The sequence below is a fragment of the Zalophus californianus genome, chromosome 13 (assembly GCF_009762305.2).
Source record: "Zalophus californianus isolate mZalCal1 chromosome 13, mZalCal1.pri.v2, whole genome shotgun sequence".
Lineage (NCBI taxonomy): Eukaryota > Metazoa > Chordata > Mammalia > Carnivora > Otariidae > Zalophus > Zalophus californianus.
Window position 1 is genome coordinate 10,354,865 of NC_045607.1, and position 15,304 is coordinate 10,370,168.

The window sequence follows — 15,304 nt, forward strand, 5'->3', positions numbered from 1 at the left end:
GAATGGCACAGGACCCCCACACTGAAGCCATCCAAAACTGGACCCGGCATCTTTTCCCAACTGATGTCTACCTACCCTCCCACCCACCCCAGGTCTCTGAGCCTCCCTTTTTACACCAGACAAGCCATCAGTCATGTTCTTCCAATTCTTTATCCTGAATATCTCCCATCTCTCTCTCCGACTCCCCGTTCCATGACCACAGCCCTGAGTTCAGACCCCATTAACTGCTTCTGGGAACACAGCAGCCTCCTCTCTGCCGGCTTAATCTCCCAAAAGCTCCTCTTTGATGATCTGTGACTCTCTTGCTCCACAAACCTCCATGGCTCTCTGTACCTCCGTGAGTTCTCACTGGGGGATGTGCCTTGGGAATTACCTAGAACGCACTTGGAAAATGCAGACGCGCTGGCCTTAGTCCACACTTGTTATCTCAGACTCTCAGGTACCCCAGGCCATTTGGATGCCTACTGGAAGCTGAGCATCCTGGAACTCCAGGATTCTCCAAACTCCTCCATCTGACTCTTTTGACCTTCAGTGTTTAAGCCTGGTCCTGGGGGGGACCAGCAGCAGGGTTGTGTAAGATTCTGGATTCAAGTGCTGGGCACGGGGCTTGGCACACAGGATGTCTCTCAGTACTTTGTTCTAGGTGCCCCAGCCAACGGGAATGTCGGGACAAGAATTTCCCTGTAGAGAGACCCTGTGGGGCCTGGCGTGGCCCCATGCTCTTTGTGTACAGAAGGACTTCATTACTTGTATTCCCTGTCTGCCCTGAGCCTGTTTTCAATTACACCCACAGGCGGAAACTCCCAGAGCAGAGGCGCACCAACACCTAAGCCCCCGGGACCAGCCTGGCCTAGAAGATCTGATGCAGCCTGCGACACGTCTGCCTGCCTGCCTTCAGCCCCCCTGCTCCCCCCTGGCCCAGTTCCCACAAGCCTTGGCCTTCCCTCTGTCCTTGGGCCCCTGGTCAGTGGCGGGGATGACCAAAGACCCCCTTTCCACATCTGGATGCATGGAGGAAGTGAGGCACCTTTCACGGATGGGGAAACTGAGGTAGCAAGGGGGAATTCTCAGCCACATTCCAAGGACATATTAGCAGAATGCAGGTTCCCAGAGGTCTCTGGTGCCACGCCTGGGTTTCATGTGGTTACCTGTCTGTCCATCCCAAACTCCGAGCTGGGCAGCCCCTCAGAGATGCCAGGGAAGCTGTGAACTCCCTCTCCCACTCCCATGCTGGACAAAGCACTTCCCTAGATGAAAACTCCTGTTTAGGATAGACAGACCTTGCCATAAACATGAAATGAAAACGCACTGAGTGAGGAGCTGCCCGAGACCACAGAGTTCTGTGGTGAGTACTGGGGTTGAGTTGCCCCTGTACCCCAGAAAGTATGGGGCAGGAGGGGGTACTGGACCTCCCAGGAGCAGGAAGCCTAAGGAGAGGGCCAACTTAACCCTTTAGGGCTCTAGCTAGATAGACTTCAAGTCCCAGGCTGGCCCTGGAAGGGCTCTCCCCCTCCCCCAAATCGGAGAGGCTTGAAGAGGAAGGATGGTTATGGGGGAGGGAGAGGGTGATTATGAAAACAGCTCTCCCTGTAGAGCCAGCAGGAGACCGGCTGTGCTGAGGAATGCGGAGTAAATTCACCCATCACTTGATTTTTATTTTTCCCAGCTGGCTGAAGTGGTGTGGGGTGGGAGGTGTCTGAGGGAGGGCTATGCTGTGTCCCCCAGCTGCTTCATCCTCCAGGCTCTAGAGTACGCCTCCCTACCCCACCAGCCCCAGCTTGCCCTGGGACAACGAAACACACACACACACACACACACACACACACACACACACACACACACACACACACAACCTAGCAAGTGTTTGGCTGACTCACTACATAAACAGGGTGTTCAGTTTTCTTTGTCTTTGCTTTGTTTTGAGTGCTGGCCCTCCTCCACAAGCTCTACACGCATGGCTCAGAGGATGCCCAGGACCAAATATTCCTCCCAGCCAGAGAGACGGGAGGGGCAAAGCGCTGATCAGGTTATATGGGGTTTTTGGCTCACTGCTCCCCCACCTGAGCCAGGTCAGGGAATCCAAGAAGGCCCTACACGGAGAGGAAGTTGGCAGACATTGTTTTTCAGATGGGGAAACTGAAGCCCGCAGGCAGGCAGTGACTTGCCCAAGGTCACACAACCAAAGACTAACAAAGGGCCAGAACCCAGGTTTTTTGATTCACAAGCTAGCCACATCTCTATATACTCTAGTTTCTCATCTGTACAGTAGGGATGATACTCATTTCCTTCTTGTCTTTGGAGCACATGGTCAGAACTGCAACTCACTTGCTTTCATCCCCTGAGCCGGATCTTCAGGATGAGGGACTTCTGGTGCCCAGTGCTCATACACTTACTGTGTGGCTCGTGGCTTCTGCCCTTTACCTTGCCTCTGGACAGTGCAGCCTCACCTTCTACCCAGGAAAGAGCCTGGAGCAACATCAAGAAAAGCCACTCCATGAAGGAGTGAGCAGGGCCTTACCTTCTTCCCTCATTCATTCCCAGTCCCATCCTTGTCCTAACTGGGTTATTTCCAGAACACCCTCAAGGGGGCCCTGCTCTGACTGGCTCTTTCAGGTTCCCCTAGTAAGATTCTGTAATCACAGCATGATTTATTGGGCACCTACTAGGTACCAGGTGTGGTGCTACACATTTTACAGGCACGACCTCGCAAAAGATCACCAACCGTAGGAAGTGGGAACTCTTGTTATTCCCATATATATATAAGTGAGGAAACGGAGACTGGCAGAGGTGAAAGGCCCAAGATCACCCAGCTGAGAGGTGGAAGGGGATTTGAACTCAGGTTGGCTTGACAGCGCAGCAGATCCTTTTAGCCACAACTGAGAAGACTTCAGGTGCCTTCTGGAAACACGGTGTCCTCCAGAGGGTGCATTAGATTCCTGGCAGGACTACCGAGGCCAGGCGAGTGACCAGCCCACTTGGTTCATTGGGTAGGGACTCTGGGTTCCCAGCACGGCCGGAAAGCCTTGGCTCAGGGTCTGCTGCAAACCTGGGAGTCCCTGGGTAGCGGTTACCCAGGGGTCTGCCCGACGTTGGTCAGCCTCCCATGGAAACTTTGGTCCAGATTTCCAGGCTGCCCTTGCCCAGCGCTCCTGGGAATCCCTAGGCTGGGGACTGCATCTCTTGTCTGCGCCCCTTCCAAACTCCCAGGCTCCCCTCTTCCTGGCCCTGGGTTTCAGTGCTGATCTCCTCCCCGCGCTGAACTGGGTCCCAGAGCCCTTTCCTGAGACCCCCAGGTCCCAAATACCCCTACCATCTCCGGCGCTTCTTCCCCCTCTCCCTGGGTCGTGGCCCAAGTGGCTTCCGTGCTGAGCCCGTCGGGTCTCCCCTCTCCTGGTCCTCCGCTCCTGGCCCCGACACCCTCCTTGGTCCGCACCCCAGCCACAGCGCCCCCTCGCGCCCGGCTCCCCGCGGAGCTGAGCCCCGGTCGGAGGGCCGCACCATACCTTACTGTCAGCGCGCACCCGGCCGGCGCGCGGCGGCAGCAGCAGCAGCAGCAGCAGCAGCGGCGGCAGCAGGAGCAGGGGCAGTGGCCGGGGCCCGGGCCGGGACAGGAGGGCGGCCGCGGCCATGGCGGGATGGGCACGGTGGGCACGGACAGCCGCGTGCGGACGCTGGGAAGCGCGGGCGGCACTGCGAGCTCGGTGCGCAGCCAGCAAAGCCCGCGCGGCGCGCCCCCCGCCCCGCGCCCCCTCCCGCGCCGCCGGGGGCGGAGCTAGGGTGGAGGGGGCATCCCGCCCCGCCCGGCCCTCTGCGGGGCCTCTTCGCCATTGGGCGGCTCTCCAAAGGGCATCCCTGCGAGGACACAAAAAAGGGTCTTGTTCCGAGTCCCCAGGAGCAGCGGGGCCGATAAGCGGAGCGCGGTCCCCACACGGACGGAGGTCTTGCTCTGTGAGATGCTCTTTGGGCGTGTCCCTTCACCTCTTTGAGCCTCAGTTTCCTCATTTGTAAAATGGGGGAAATAGTGCTCTCCTTTTGGAGTGGTTGTAAAGTTCAGATGAGTGATGTTTCCAGGGCAGGTGAGCCTTTGAGCTCTCCCAACACCCAGACCCCGCCAGCTCTACCCTTCTCACGGCTCAGACCCCCCTCTCCCGCATGTTTTTTTTCCCTCTTCCCTCCAAAATCCCGCCCGGCGACCCCCAACTAAACTCCAGTCGCTCCCGGCGTTTAAACACCCTTCATCCTCCCCATCCTCAGGAGGGAGTGCTTCATTTCTCTGGTTCCTAGGCAGCAAAACTTTCAAAAAGGAGCCGCCTCCCGTCGCACTCCTCAGGTTCCCTGCCCATCCCCTCGCTCCATGGCTCTTCGGTCTCACGTGGAGGTGCCTTGCTGAGGTTCTCTGGAGCTCCTGTAAGCGCACCCAAGGCGGCACCTCTTTACCCTCCCAGAATCGAGAGTTCTGGATCATGCCTCCTTCTCAAACCCTCCCCTCTCTCGGTTTCTTTCGGATTCCCCGTATTATCTCACACTTTGCAGGTCCTTCCACCTCTGCGCACCCCACAGGGGGCCAGACGCCCTTCTCTTTCCTCTCCACGCTGACTCCGTAGGTGACCCTCCCTTGAACCCAACACAGTCCCACCTGTGTGTCTGTTTACCAGCCCTTGTAAACTTCAACTGCTCAGAAAGGAACCTTTAACTGTGCCTCAAACGTCCTACCTTACCACTACTCTCAAGCACTTCCCCCTCATGCATATCCCTTCCCCTGCTCCTTTTCTTCATAGAATTTACTGCCCCATGAAACTTTCTAGTTGGTATGTGTGTTTCCTTGCAACCTTTCTGCCTTCCTTTGTGGGAGGACGTACCTCAGCAGTGCACAGACCTTGTGCACGAACAGCTAGCTGAGTAGTCTGGAAGTGTGGTCCCAGGAGCCTCAGCATCACCTGGGAACTTAGAAATGCAAATTCTCAGGCCCTACCCCAGATCTCAGGAAGCAGAATCTCTAGAGATGGGGCCCAGCAATCTGTTTTAACAAGCCCGCCAGAGGATTTATAATTTGAGAGCTACTGGGTTAGCACAAGGTCTGGTGCTCCCTAACTCTGAGCTGCAGCAAGTCACGTGCAGCTGGTGTTCAGTACAGATTAGCTTCTTTCATGACTAGAGATCTGGGCACGTGTCAAAACCAGGGCTGGATTAGTATAAAACATGAATATGCTGTGTGTTCTTGTTTTTTTTGTTTGTTTGTTTCGTGTTTTGTTTTTTTTTTTAAGATTTTATTTATTTGGGGGGGGGGTGGCAGAAGAGGGAGAAGAATACTCCCTGCTGAGCAGGAAGCCAGATGCAGGGCTTGATCCCAGACCCTGGGATCCTGACCTGAGCTGAAGGCAGAAGCTTAACCGACTGAGCCACCCAGGTACCTCTGGTGTGTTCTTATGTGCATAGACTATCTGTGAATGGACACACTATAAACCAGTATCGTGGTTATTGCTCAGGAGGGAAACCAGTTGTTGGGAAACAGAGTAAGGAGAAAGGTTTACTTTTCATTGAATACTTTTTTTGCATCTGGGAATTTTGTAATGTATGCCCTATCTATTCAAATTATAGACAAAATGTACTTAAAACAAATAGAACCACACAGGGATTCTCTTTCTCAGCCTGGCTCTGGTTCTCTGGCTAGGCTCTGGGAGAAAAAGACCACTGTCACCCCAAACTCTGCCCTCTGCTGGCTGTTCCACAAGACGGCCCCACGGTCTCTGCTTTCCTCCTTTTCACCCTTCTCTGCTGCCCTTCTTTCTCTCAGCAGGCTCCAGTCCCCATGGATTCTCTCAGGTCCCACTTGGCCTTGGGACCTTCGCATATGCTGTTCCTTCCTCCTGAAACTCTCTCTCTGCTCAGTCTTACTCACTCCTACTCATTCTTCCCATCTTATTTCAATGTTCCTTATCCCAGAAAGCCTCCTCTGATCATCACCCCCTGACAAAAACGAACGCTGCCACACATTCCCGCAGCACCAGGAACTTCTAGGTGTGTTCTCACTTGTAGAACTTACGTGCACTTGTGGGTTTGTGTGGTTATTTGATCTGATTAGTGTCTGTCTCCACCACCACTGGGCAAAGCCCCCATGATGGGGCTCAAACCTGCTTTGTTCTTAAGTGTATCCCTGTTTCGTCCTGTTCCTCTGTCTGGTCCTCTGGCCTCAGGACCACTCCCCTGAAGATCCCTCCATATTCTTCGGATACTTTCCTTTCCAGCTCTTCTGTCAGGAGTCCTGCCGGTGATGGGGGAGTCTTTTCCATCAGTCTTCCTGAGCCTGTTTCCTCATTTGTAAATTGAGGGGAAGTACTGACTTCTCAGGATGGTTAGGGAGGTGGGGAGCACTGTAGGGAAAAGATCCCATCATAGGTGCCAGGCACATGGCAGGGGCCTACCTCATAGGACTCTATATGTTTAGGAGAGTAGCTGGGGTCTCAGCATATTGTCATTTCCCTCACCTTTCTCAGTTTCATAGTAATTGACTCTTCCCAAGGAGCATTTTCAGAGGAGAGGTGAATGGGAATTAGGATAGCTCTTTAATGTAACAGGTCCCATTTATTAGGCCAGGCCTTATATTAGTTGCTTTGCATGCATCATGTTAATTCTCATAACAATCCTGTGAAGTAGCGGCTATCATTATTTTCCCTCCCTCCCCTTAGAAACCAGGACTTTGAGGCTCAGAAGTAACATGCCCAAGGTCACGGTTACTAAGTAGAAAAGTCTGATCTGTTTTATTCATCCTTTCACTCACTCAGCAATTACTTATTGAGTGTCTACTATGTTCAGGCTCTGTGCTCAGCAGCTGGGGCTATAATGATGAGGGAGAGAAGAAAGGGATTTGACTATCAGATCTAGGAAAGCTTTCAGGAGGAAGTGGCAACAAAGCCGGAGTCTGAAGGAAGAAGATGAGCTGCTTCTAAGGGCTGAGTATTTGGCGAATTTTTTGGTCCATCTTTGAGAGTCAACTTAGAATCTGTCCACCACTGAAACCCCAGGCCTTCAGGAGGTTTCTGCAGTACCACTTAATCTCTGACTGGATCTCCAGGGAAGGGGAATTCACTACCTCCAGAGGACTGTGATAGAAAGGGAAGTTCTGAAGGCACCTGGGTGGCTCAGTTGGTTAGGTATCTTGCCTTCAGCTCAAGTCATGATCCCAGGGTCCTGGGATCGAGCCCCACATTGGATTCCCTGCTCGCCAGGAAGCCTGCTTCTCCCTCGCCTCCTGCCTGCCGCTCCCCCTGCTTGTGCTCTCTCTGTGTCAAATAAATAAATAAAATCTTAAAAAAAAAAAGAGAGAGAGAGAGAAAGAAAGGCAAGTTCTGGAAGGCCTAGGAAAGCCATATGGTCCTGACACATTTTAGAACCCAGAACTGAGGGTATGACCCAGAGGATCCATCTCCTCTGCCCCCTCCCCCTCACACCACACTAAAGGCTTTCCTCCCCCCATCTGGGGCTGGGGAATGGTAGTAGGGAAGCAATTAGCTCAACAGAGCTGTAAGGGAACACAGACAGGATCTAGATTAGATGTCCCCTGGTGGGAAGTATTTAAAAATGTGTCCCTGAGGATATATTTGAACAGGATCTTGAAAGATGAATAGGAGTTTGGGAGTGGGTTGGATGAAGCCAGCAGAGTTCCAGCTTGAAGGAGCCAAGGTGCAGGTTCTGATGTCTGACCCACTAGGGTCAAACCCGCTAGGTTTGGAATCCCCATCACTGCTGGGTGACTTCATCAGTGTATCACAGAGACAATACTGGAGCTACCTCATAGAGCAGGTGTTAAGGTTTGGACAACACAGTGTTAATGTAAATCTCTCAGAAAAGTGGCCAGCACTTTTCTGATTAAAGATACAATACAGGTTAACCAATGTTGGTAAGGAACAGCCACCTTCAAAGTGCAAGGAAGCGTTGCAAAACATTCTGTGTAGCAGGTGAGGGAAGCGGTGTGATGAGAAACGTGGTCAGGGGTTAGACCAGGCAGGGGTGTGAATGCCAGGATAAGGATTTTAAAAAAATTAAGCAAGGAATGAGAGAAGAGGCAATGGATTGGTAGGGCGGGATTCAGGGGTGGTGAGGAAGGGGCAGCCACGAGGAAGCTGTGGCATGACCCGCAGAGGAGAGGCGGGCAAAGCACCAGAGCTCTTGTTCTTCGTCTTCAAACAGGCCAGGTAGGGCTTAGTTACACCTGGGGCAGCAGCCAGGATGGGTCTTTCCCTGAGAGCGTCGCCGAAGGCGGTTCCCCGGGCCGGCCCAGAGGCTGGTGGCCGTGCGCCACCTGGTGGCTGCAGAAGTTAGGCTCAGCCCGGAGTAGGGGAGACCGCAAAATCCGGCCTTTTGCTCTGGGAAACTGAGGCGGGGAGCGCGGCGGGGGTAGGGTGGGGTTTGTGATCTTTCGATTGGACTTCGTCCCTATTCTAACCCCATTTTACAGATAGGGTAACCAAGGAGAAGGGAAGGCGAACAAGGCGCGGTAAGGAGTTTCTCAAGCGGAGCGCTTCAAGACACCAGGAGTCAAGAGCCTGAGAATTTCTTTAATGGCATCAATGGCCTGGAGGTTTATTTTCCATTCTGTTGGGCAGGGGAAAATGAAAGAGGAGGAAGAGAAACCGTTGTCTTTCCCGCCCACCCGGAGGTAAAAGGCTTTTAAGAGTACCCCGGAAAGCAGAGTTTTATAGATTCCATTTGCATACGAACATAGTCACCTGGAGTTAAGCTCCGGCCCTTTAATCTCTGGTCCAATTTGTCCCGAAGCCGCGGAGGAAGTCCCTCGTGAAATACCTCCAAACTCCGCCACCATCTAAGCCCCGCCCACAGGGCTGGGCTTCATTGCACGTGCTCACCCAGCTCCTTAGCGATCCGCCCCTAGGAAAGACTCATTGTCTAGGTGGGGGGATACGGGTAGTCGTAGCGTGCTTTGATCTTGGAAAAATCAAATAAAGAGAAGGGGCCTGAAGTAATCTTTGTTAAATTTTCACCCGAAGTTTTTTTATCTCGGTTCGTGACATTTACAGGCCTTGGCCTTCACTTCTCAGCGCTGCTTATCCTTCTTTCCACCCCTTCAATTGGTGGGGTCCCGCGTGGCCGGCCTCGCCCGGCGGACTTCAATTCCCAGCGTGCCCCTCAGGCCCGTGCGTGGTAGCGGCGCGTGACGTCGGGGGAGGGAGCTGGCCAGTGCTGAGGGGGCGCGGCGCGGAGGGGCGCGGAGGGGCGCGGAGCCGGGCGGCTCGGGGCCCAGAGAGCGCGGCGGACGGGAGCCCGCCGGCCCCTGACAGCCCCCTCCCCCCGGCGGACGACGACGACGAGGACGAGGGCGCCGGTCATGGCGGAGCAGCGAACCGAGCGCGGGCCCTGAGCACCACCGCATGGAGCGGGACGAACGGCCGCCTAGCGGAGGGGGAGGCGGCGGGGGCTCGGCGGGGTTCCTAGAGCCGCCCGCCGCGCTCCCTCCGCCGCCGCGCAACGGTGGGTGAGGGGCGTGCGGAACCCGGGCCCAGGAAGAACCGACCGTCTGTCCCTTGCCCCTGGGGTTCCCTTCCTCTCGGCCGACTCTCTGAGCCGGCTCAGAGAAGCCGCAGCGGCTCTGGGTCCCCTCAGCGTGGACCTTCACCCCGGTCCCTTTAGCGCGGACCCTCCCTCCTCCCCCGTGTTCCTCAATGTGGACTCTCCCCCTCCTTCCCCGTTCCCCTCAGCGCGGACCCTCCCCCTGCCCGGTTCCTTCAACCCGGACCTTCTTTTCCCCCTCCCCCCTGTCCCCTCGGCACAGGCCTCCCCTCCCCCCGTCCCCTGTGCGCGAATCCTCCTCCCTCCCCCCAGGTCCCTTCAGCGCCGAGCCCTCCCCTTCCCCTGGGTCCCTTCAGCGCGGACCCTCCCCGGCCCCCCACCTCCGGTCCCGTCAGTGGGGGCTTTCCCTCCCCCCCGGGTCCCCTGAGCTCCTAGCCTCCCCTTTCTCCCCTCCGAGGGTCCCTTCAGTGCCCTCCCCTCCCCCTCCGTCCCCTCGGCGCCCTCCCACGCGGGTGCCCCCTCCCTCCGCGGACGCCACACCCTCGTCCCCCGTCGTTCTCTGTGCCGTCACCTTTCTGGAGCCGCTTTCCTACTCCTGCAGTCCCGCGCTTCCCCTGCCACCCCCGTATGCACCGCGAGCCTTCCCCTCTGCCCCGACCCCCAGTTCGTTAGCTACCCGCTCAGCGCTTCATTTTCGGACCTCTCGGTGCCTGCTCCACACCCCGTTCCTTTGCTTCTGCCCCCGCCCGTGCTCAGCCCCTTCTCTGCTGGCTCGGATCTCCGGCCCGACCGGGCGCTCGGGACACCTGCCTCTCCCCTCCCTCCCAGCGGCCCGTCCGGGTCCGCGCTTTCCCAAGCTCAGCTCTCCCCTTCCCTTTCGCGGTCCCGGAGCCACACGCTGAGAATTCCTCACCTGGCCGGGCGCTTCCTCCCGCTCTCCCCCTGCCCCCACGTCCGGCCCAAGTCCTCGGGTTCCTCCCGGCCGACTTGCCCTACCCCCCCCCCCCCCCCCGCCGGCTCCCTTTCTCTGCGGGGTGTTTTATTTGTATCTGTTTGATATTTTCCCCCCTCGGTGTTTGCCGCGGAATGTTTTTATTGGTAACGTGTAAGGAGCTTTTGTGAGGTCGTAAAAGGTGAACTTTTGAACTTGGAAAGCGCCCTGGAGCAATTAGCGCAGGCGATAGCCCCGGGAGGCCTGCATTACAAAGGGTGCTCGTACCGGCCGGCAAACGCTCCGGCTGCAAACCCGATTTATTTATTTATTTGCCCTGCCTTCCACCTTTCACATCTCCTCATTTCCGAATAAAGGGCAGGCTCTCGGAGATCGGCGCCTCCTCCCCTCTCTGCGCCATAAACTCGCAATTCTCTGAAAGATCTAGGACCGAACACTGTCTAACAAGTAACAGATTTCAAATTGAATGCAAACACCCGGGACAGTTAGGAGGCACTAAAAATTAATTGCTTCAGCAAGAAGTTTCTCAATCAGGACAGTGACCTGGCAGGTGTGAGGAAAGTAACCTGAAAATAGGTCATTTAGGCGCTCAGTTGTTGAATGAATGAGGAGCTACGGAAGGGGAGAGATTTGGGGGTGAATCTGCGACTTCGTGTACTTACAAACTCATCAAACATTTACTGCCAATTCAGTAGATCTGGTATTTTTACCAGTTAAGGGAAAAGTCGGTTTAGAAGAGAGCCTGGTTAATTTCACTTGATGTTGCTGACCAAATGGTATGTTCTAGAAGCTCTTGTCCTTTTTTAAGATGTATGTGATGTGTGGTATCTAGGTGGCTGGCAGTCCCGTGGGATGTCTTTGGAGAATAATTTCTGAATGTGAACATGTTTGAGATCAATAAAATCCCGTGTCACAAAGGAGGAGGCTGGAATCCATTGAGGGTAGAATAAGACAGTATCATAGGAACAAAGGATTTCTTTAACGCTTTTGACTTTTTAAGCTTTTTTAAGTGGAGATTTGTTTTGGTATTGATGTACGAACATTGTAAATCCTGATCTAAAATTTACTATGCTGATTTTTTTTACCCAACCTACATCTATCTTATAGCCCATGTTAAGGGCATGTATTTTCATGATGTCTTTCTACGAGTGTGTACTTCCTGTACCCACCTGTGCATAGCATGTAGATGATCGATTTTACTGCAGACATTACTTTCATTTCTACTTGAGAATGTTGTAAGGGAAGCCTAGGAACTGCATTTGCTATTAATTATTCATTAGTACATTTTAAAGAACTCAATGGTAATTTTAACTCTTAATCAAATTTCCCATTCATAGTCTCATTTCCTCAATTGGTCAGAACCATTTAAAAGAATGTTATCGAACATTCCATTTAGGCCAGGGTGGCTTTAATATTTTACATCAGTCCATTTTAGTGCTACAAATATTTCCATTTGTTGAAAACACAATGGGACTTTGGGCAGTTTGGGATTAAAAGAAAATACATGAAAGGTTAGACTGTTGTGGGATGTTTTATTTTTCACTGAGCATTGTGTATTGTTTTACAATTTATGTTCACTATCTCTTGTATTTTAACATGCTTACAGAAGAATTACCAAAATAGAAAAAAATAAAGTTTACCTTTGGAATGGTGGGGACTTCTTTTACCTTTTATACTTACTAATATTTTTCTCCAAAGCAAATGAAACTGCTTAAGTTCTAAGGAGAGTAAATGAATTCTCCTCGCTTTTTATCCTAATGACTGATTTTCATTTTGTATGAAATATTTGCTATGAATAGCTATCTAGATAGGAGATCTTTTGGTTTGTGTCATGAAGAAATAAACTGGAGGTGGAATTTTAGAAATGTTTTCCTGCCGGAAACACCGTTAATGCTGAATTTACAATATTTTAGTTTATTTTTTTATTTTTTTATTTTTTTTATTCTATCAGAACAGAGTTGCTAGCCTTTTGATGCACCATCACCCTTTCAGGAATTTCATGTGCTGGCTGCTCCAGATATTTTCAGTTGTTGCTGTAGGTTTTCATAACAAACACAAGCTCATTTAGTCATAGTAGAAGACTGCTCCCTTTTTGCGGTTTCAAAGGAAGATGATTTGTGGAAGTATATGCTGAATATTACATTTGTTATATTTTAACAGAATGAAGTAGTAGTCTTTTTGATATTTTAAGTAAAAGGAAGGTTAATAAGCCATTATCAGCAATTAAAAGCATGTTTTATGTAACTATACTTGGGAGGAAATGGGGAGAAGTTCGCTAAATAACTTGATGCCTTTTTCCTGCTATGATCGTGTCGTGCAAATCTGAAAATATCTGAAAAATATCAGATATTTTCCATGACAGTTTAACTTTTAGTTCTGTGACTTTAAAAGTTAATTCTGAGTCACCTCAGAATTTTCTTCATTGAAAAAAAAATACTGTGGTATTGTTGTATACAAAGGGCACATAGGTATTTTTTAGTAAGTTCCGTGACCTCAAAAGAACACTGAAAGGATTGGTGATTTTGAGCAGCTGAGGTGTGAGATTTTTCGGATCTCTTATTTACCATCCATCAAAATCTTTGTGAGGATTTCTGTTTCTTATAATGAAAATATGATCGTGACATGCTTCATAATCTGTAAATTATTCTGAATTACATAGCAAAAAGGTATGTGGTGTGTGTGCATGCGTTAGCATGTGAAAAGAAGTTAGATGGGAAGCTAGTGAAATAAAATGGTAGATTTCCTAAACTGTGGCCAAATCATGCATTTCCATTTCCATTTTATTAATAATTTCTTGGTTTTTCTTTTTTTTTTCCCCTTTTTCCCTGAGGTTTTGGGGCAAAGGTAAAAAATAAGCTATAGATTAAAATACCTAATTTTAGGTTAGTGGAGGATAGGGCTTAGAAATGCCAACTGCTACTATGATATTGATAAAGAAGTTTTTTATGCCACTTGTAGTGCTTGTTGTGCAAGTTGTCTTCAATTGCTAATGAATGTTAGTGTGTTTGGGGGCCTGGGGCTGTGTAAGTGTGTTTCATCTTATATTAAGACACCATCACTTAGTTTTTATAACTAGGTAGATGTTTATTGGTTTGTGTTGTATAAGCTGGTCTGTTGATAAATTGTGTTCAGATCGGAACCTCTGGCTTCAGAATTTCAAAAGCCAGGATGACTCCTTCTGTATCAGGAGACTTAGTTTTCAATAAGCTCATTTAGATCTCTTCGGGGCCTTGTCATAATTTTTAGTTTTATATTTACCTTTGTGTTGTAGCCAAGTTGAAGGACACTTTCTCTGTTTAAATATTTGTTTCCATGTATATAATTAGGTTGAAGGTTAAATTTGAGAAGATGCCTTTTAAGAGTTCTACGTTCTTGGTCCTATCCTTTTAAAGTAGGACAATAAAAATGGCTTATTTTGTGTGAACCAGTCACCTTATATGTGAAAATGGGTCACAGTCAGAAAAATTAAAGTTCTGAATCAACAAATAAAACTTGCATTTCTGCAAAAAAAAAAGTCCTTGAAACAATTTTAACAGAAGGTAGCTACTGAATATGCCTATTACAAAAACCTAATTCTTTGCAGTGCTTTGAAAGTATTTCCAAAACCAAGACATTGTAAACAAAAGTATTTTGTTTCAAACTTTTTTTTTTTTGATTATTCAAATTTGTATTTTTAAGGTCAACTTTACCTGGCTCAGGTAATTTCTTAATTTCTTTACGGATGCTTTTGATTGATAACTAGAGTTCAGAAATCCCAGAATTATTAAAAGTCGGCAAGAAGTCCTGAACAGGTAATTGATTTTCGGGTGCTGAGCCCCTGTTAGAGCCAAAGTTTCAGATTCATCTGAGCTTAACCTTAAAAAAAAAAACAAAAAACAAAATTCTGGGTGTAACTTTGTTATATACAGTATTACTAGAATCAAGCCCAGTATTTATTGTTTGTTTTCCAACATGGCTTGTCTTTATGAAAAAGATAAGGCTGTTAGACTACAGATGATGGAAAATTAGAAGAAAACCATTGTGAGATGTCTTACCTGCTGCTTTTCAGTGTGGTTTAGAACTAATTGTAAAAGAGAACTTTGTTTGAAAGAATAAAATATTTCCGACTTTATTTCGTCCTTCCCTTACTACCTGCTATTAAATAGAAGTCTGTGTAGAACAGCTTCTCAAGAAAACAGTTTTTTGCTAGTTATGATTATTTAAATAAGACTTTGCTATGTAACCCGGTAATTCTAATTAACTGATTTAGTTGGGGAGCGAACCAGGATTTCCTCAGCTGGCTGCTGGGGAGCTGAATTGCTTTTTTCACCACCCCCAGCTGCACCAAATCTTTTGATCCCTTAGCTACAGTGGTTGTCATTTGAGAACGCAAACTGAGAGAAAATATGCTGTGAAAATAGCCTGCTTGGAGGCTTCACTTGCACTTTTGAATTTTTGTTTTTGAAAAAATTATCGGGATAATTGAACCTTCGAAATTTGTCTCGAATGGAGCAAATTCTCATGTCTAAGTAGAAAATTCCTTAAAAATACATTTCTTGCTTTAAAAATTGGGGGGTTTTAATATTGACAGTCACTATTTCAAAAGAGAAATTCTAATTATAAATTCACAGGAGACATCTAGGTGTTTTTGAATTTCTTTAGGAATGCATGGGTGTTTGGGGAAAATGAGCCTTTATGCAAGGGAAAAATTTTCATTCAAGGTAGTTTGTGGTTTCTCTATCAGTATTAAATAATAATTCAAATAGAGAATCACAAGTTCTTATGTCATATACTAAATAAACTCTACAATTTGTTATATTAAGAGTTAACCTAAAAAATATATTCAGA

The 15,304-nt window shown here is 49.5% G+C and overlaps 2 protein-coding genes across 8 annotated transcripts in view; one reads left to right on the plus strand and one right to left on the minus strand.

Annotated features, from left to right (window-relative positions):
- The window catches only part of OLFML2A (olfactomedin like 2A), a 29,465-nt gene extending 25,776 nt beyond the window's left edge, over positions 1 to 3,689 (minus strand). For 2 of the 3 annotated variants that reach the window (XM_027614497.2, XM_027614496.2), the window contains exon 1: positions 3,504 to 3,689. In XM_027614497.2, coding sequence (XP_027470298.1) covers positions 3,504 to 3,629 — 126 coding nt within the window. In that variant the 5' untranslated portion in view covers positions 3,630 to 3,689. Of the gene's footprint in view, positions 1 to 3,310; positions 3,383 to 3,503 lie in introns of those variants that run through there. The other variant, XM_035723455.1, reaches the window with a different exon arrangement.
- A 5,473-nt stretch (positions 3,690 to 9,162) lies between these two features.
- NR6A1 (nuclear receptor subfamily 6 group A member 1) overlaps positions 9,163 to 15,304 on the plus strand; it is a 224,046-nt gene continuing 217,904 nt past the window's right edge. For 4 of the 5 annotated variants that reach the window (XR_003523576.2, XM_027614498.2, XM_027614499.2 and 1 more), the window contains exon 1: positions 9,164 to 9,486. Coding sequence is in view for 4 of the 5 variants with exons in the window: in XM_027614498.2 (XP_027470299.1) it covers positions 9,387 to 9,486 (100 nt within the window). In the remaining variant the exon portion in view is untranslated. Of the gene's footprint in view, positions 9,487 to 15,304 lie in introns of all 5 variants that reach the window. The other variant, XM_027614501.2, reaches the window with a different exon arrangement.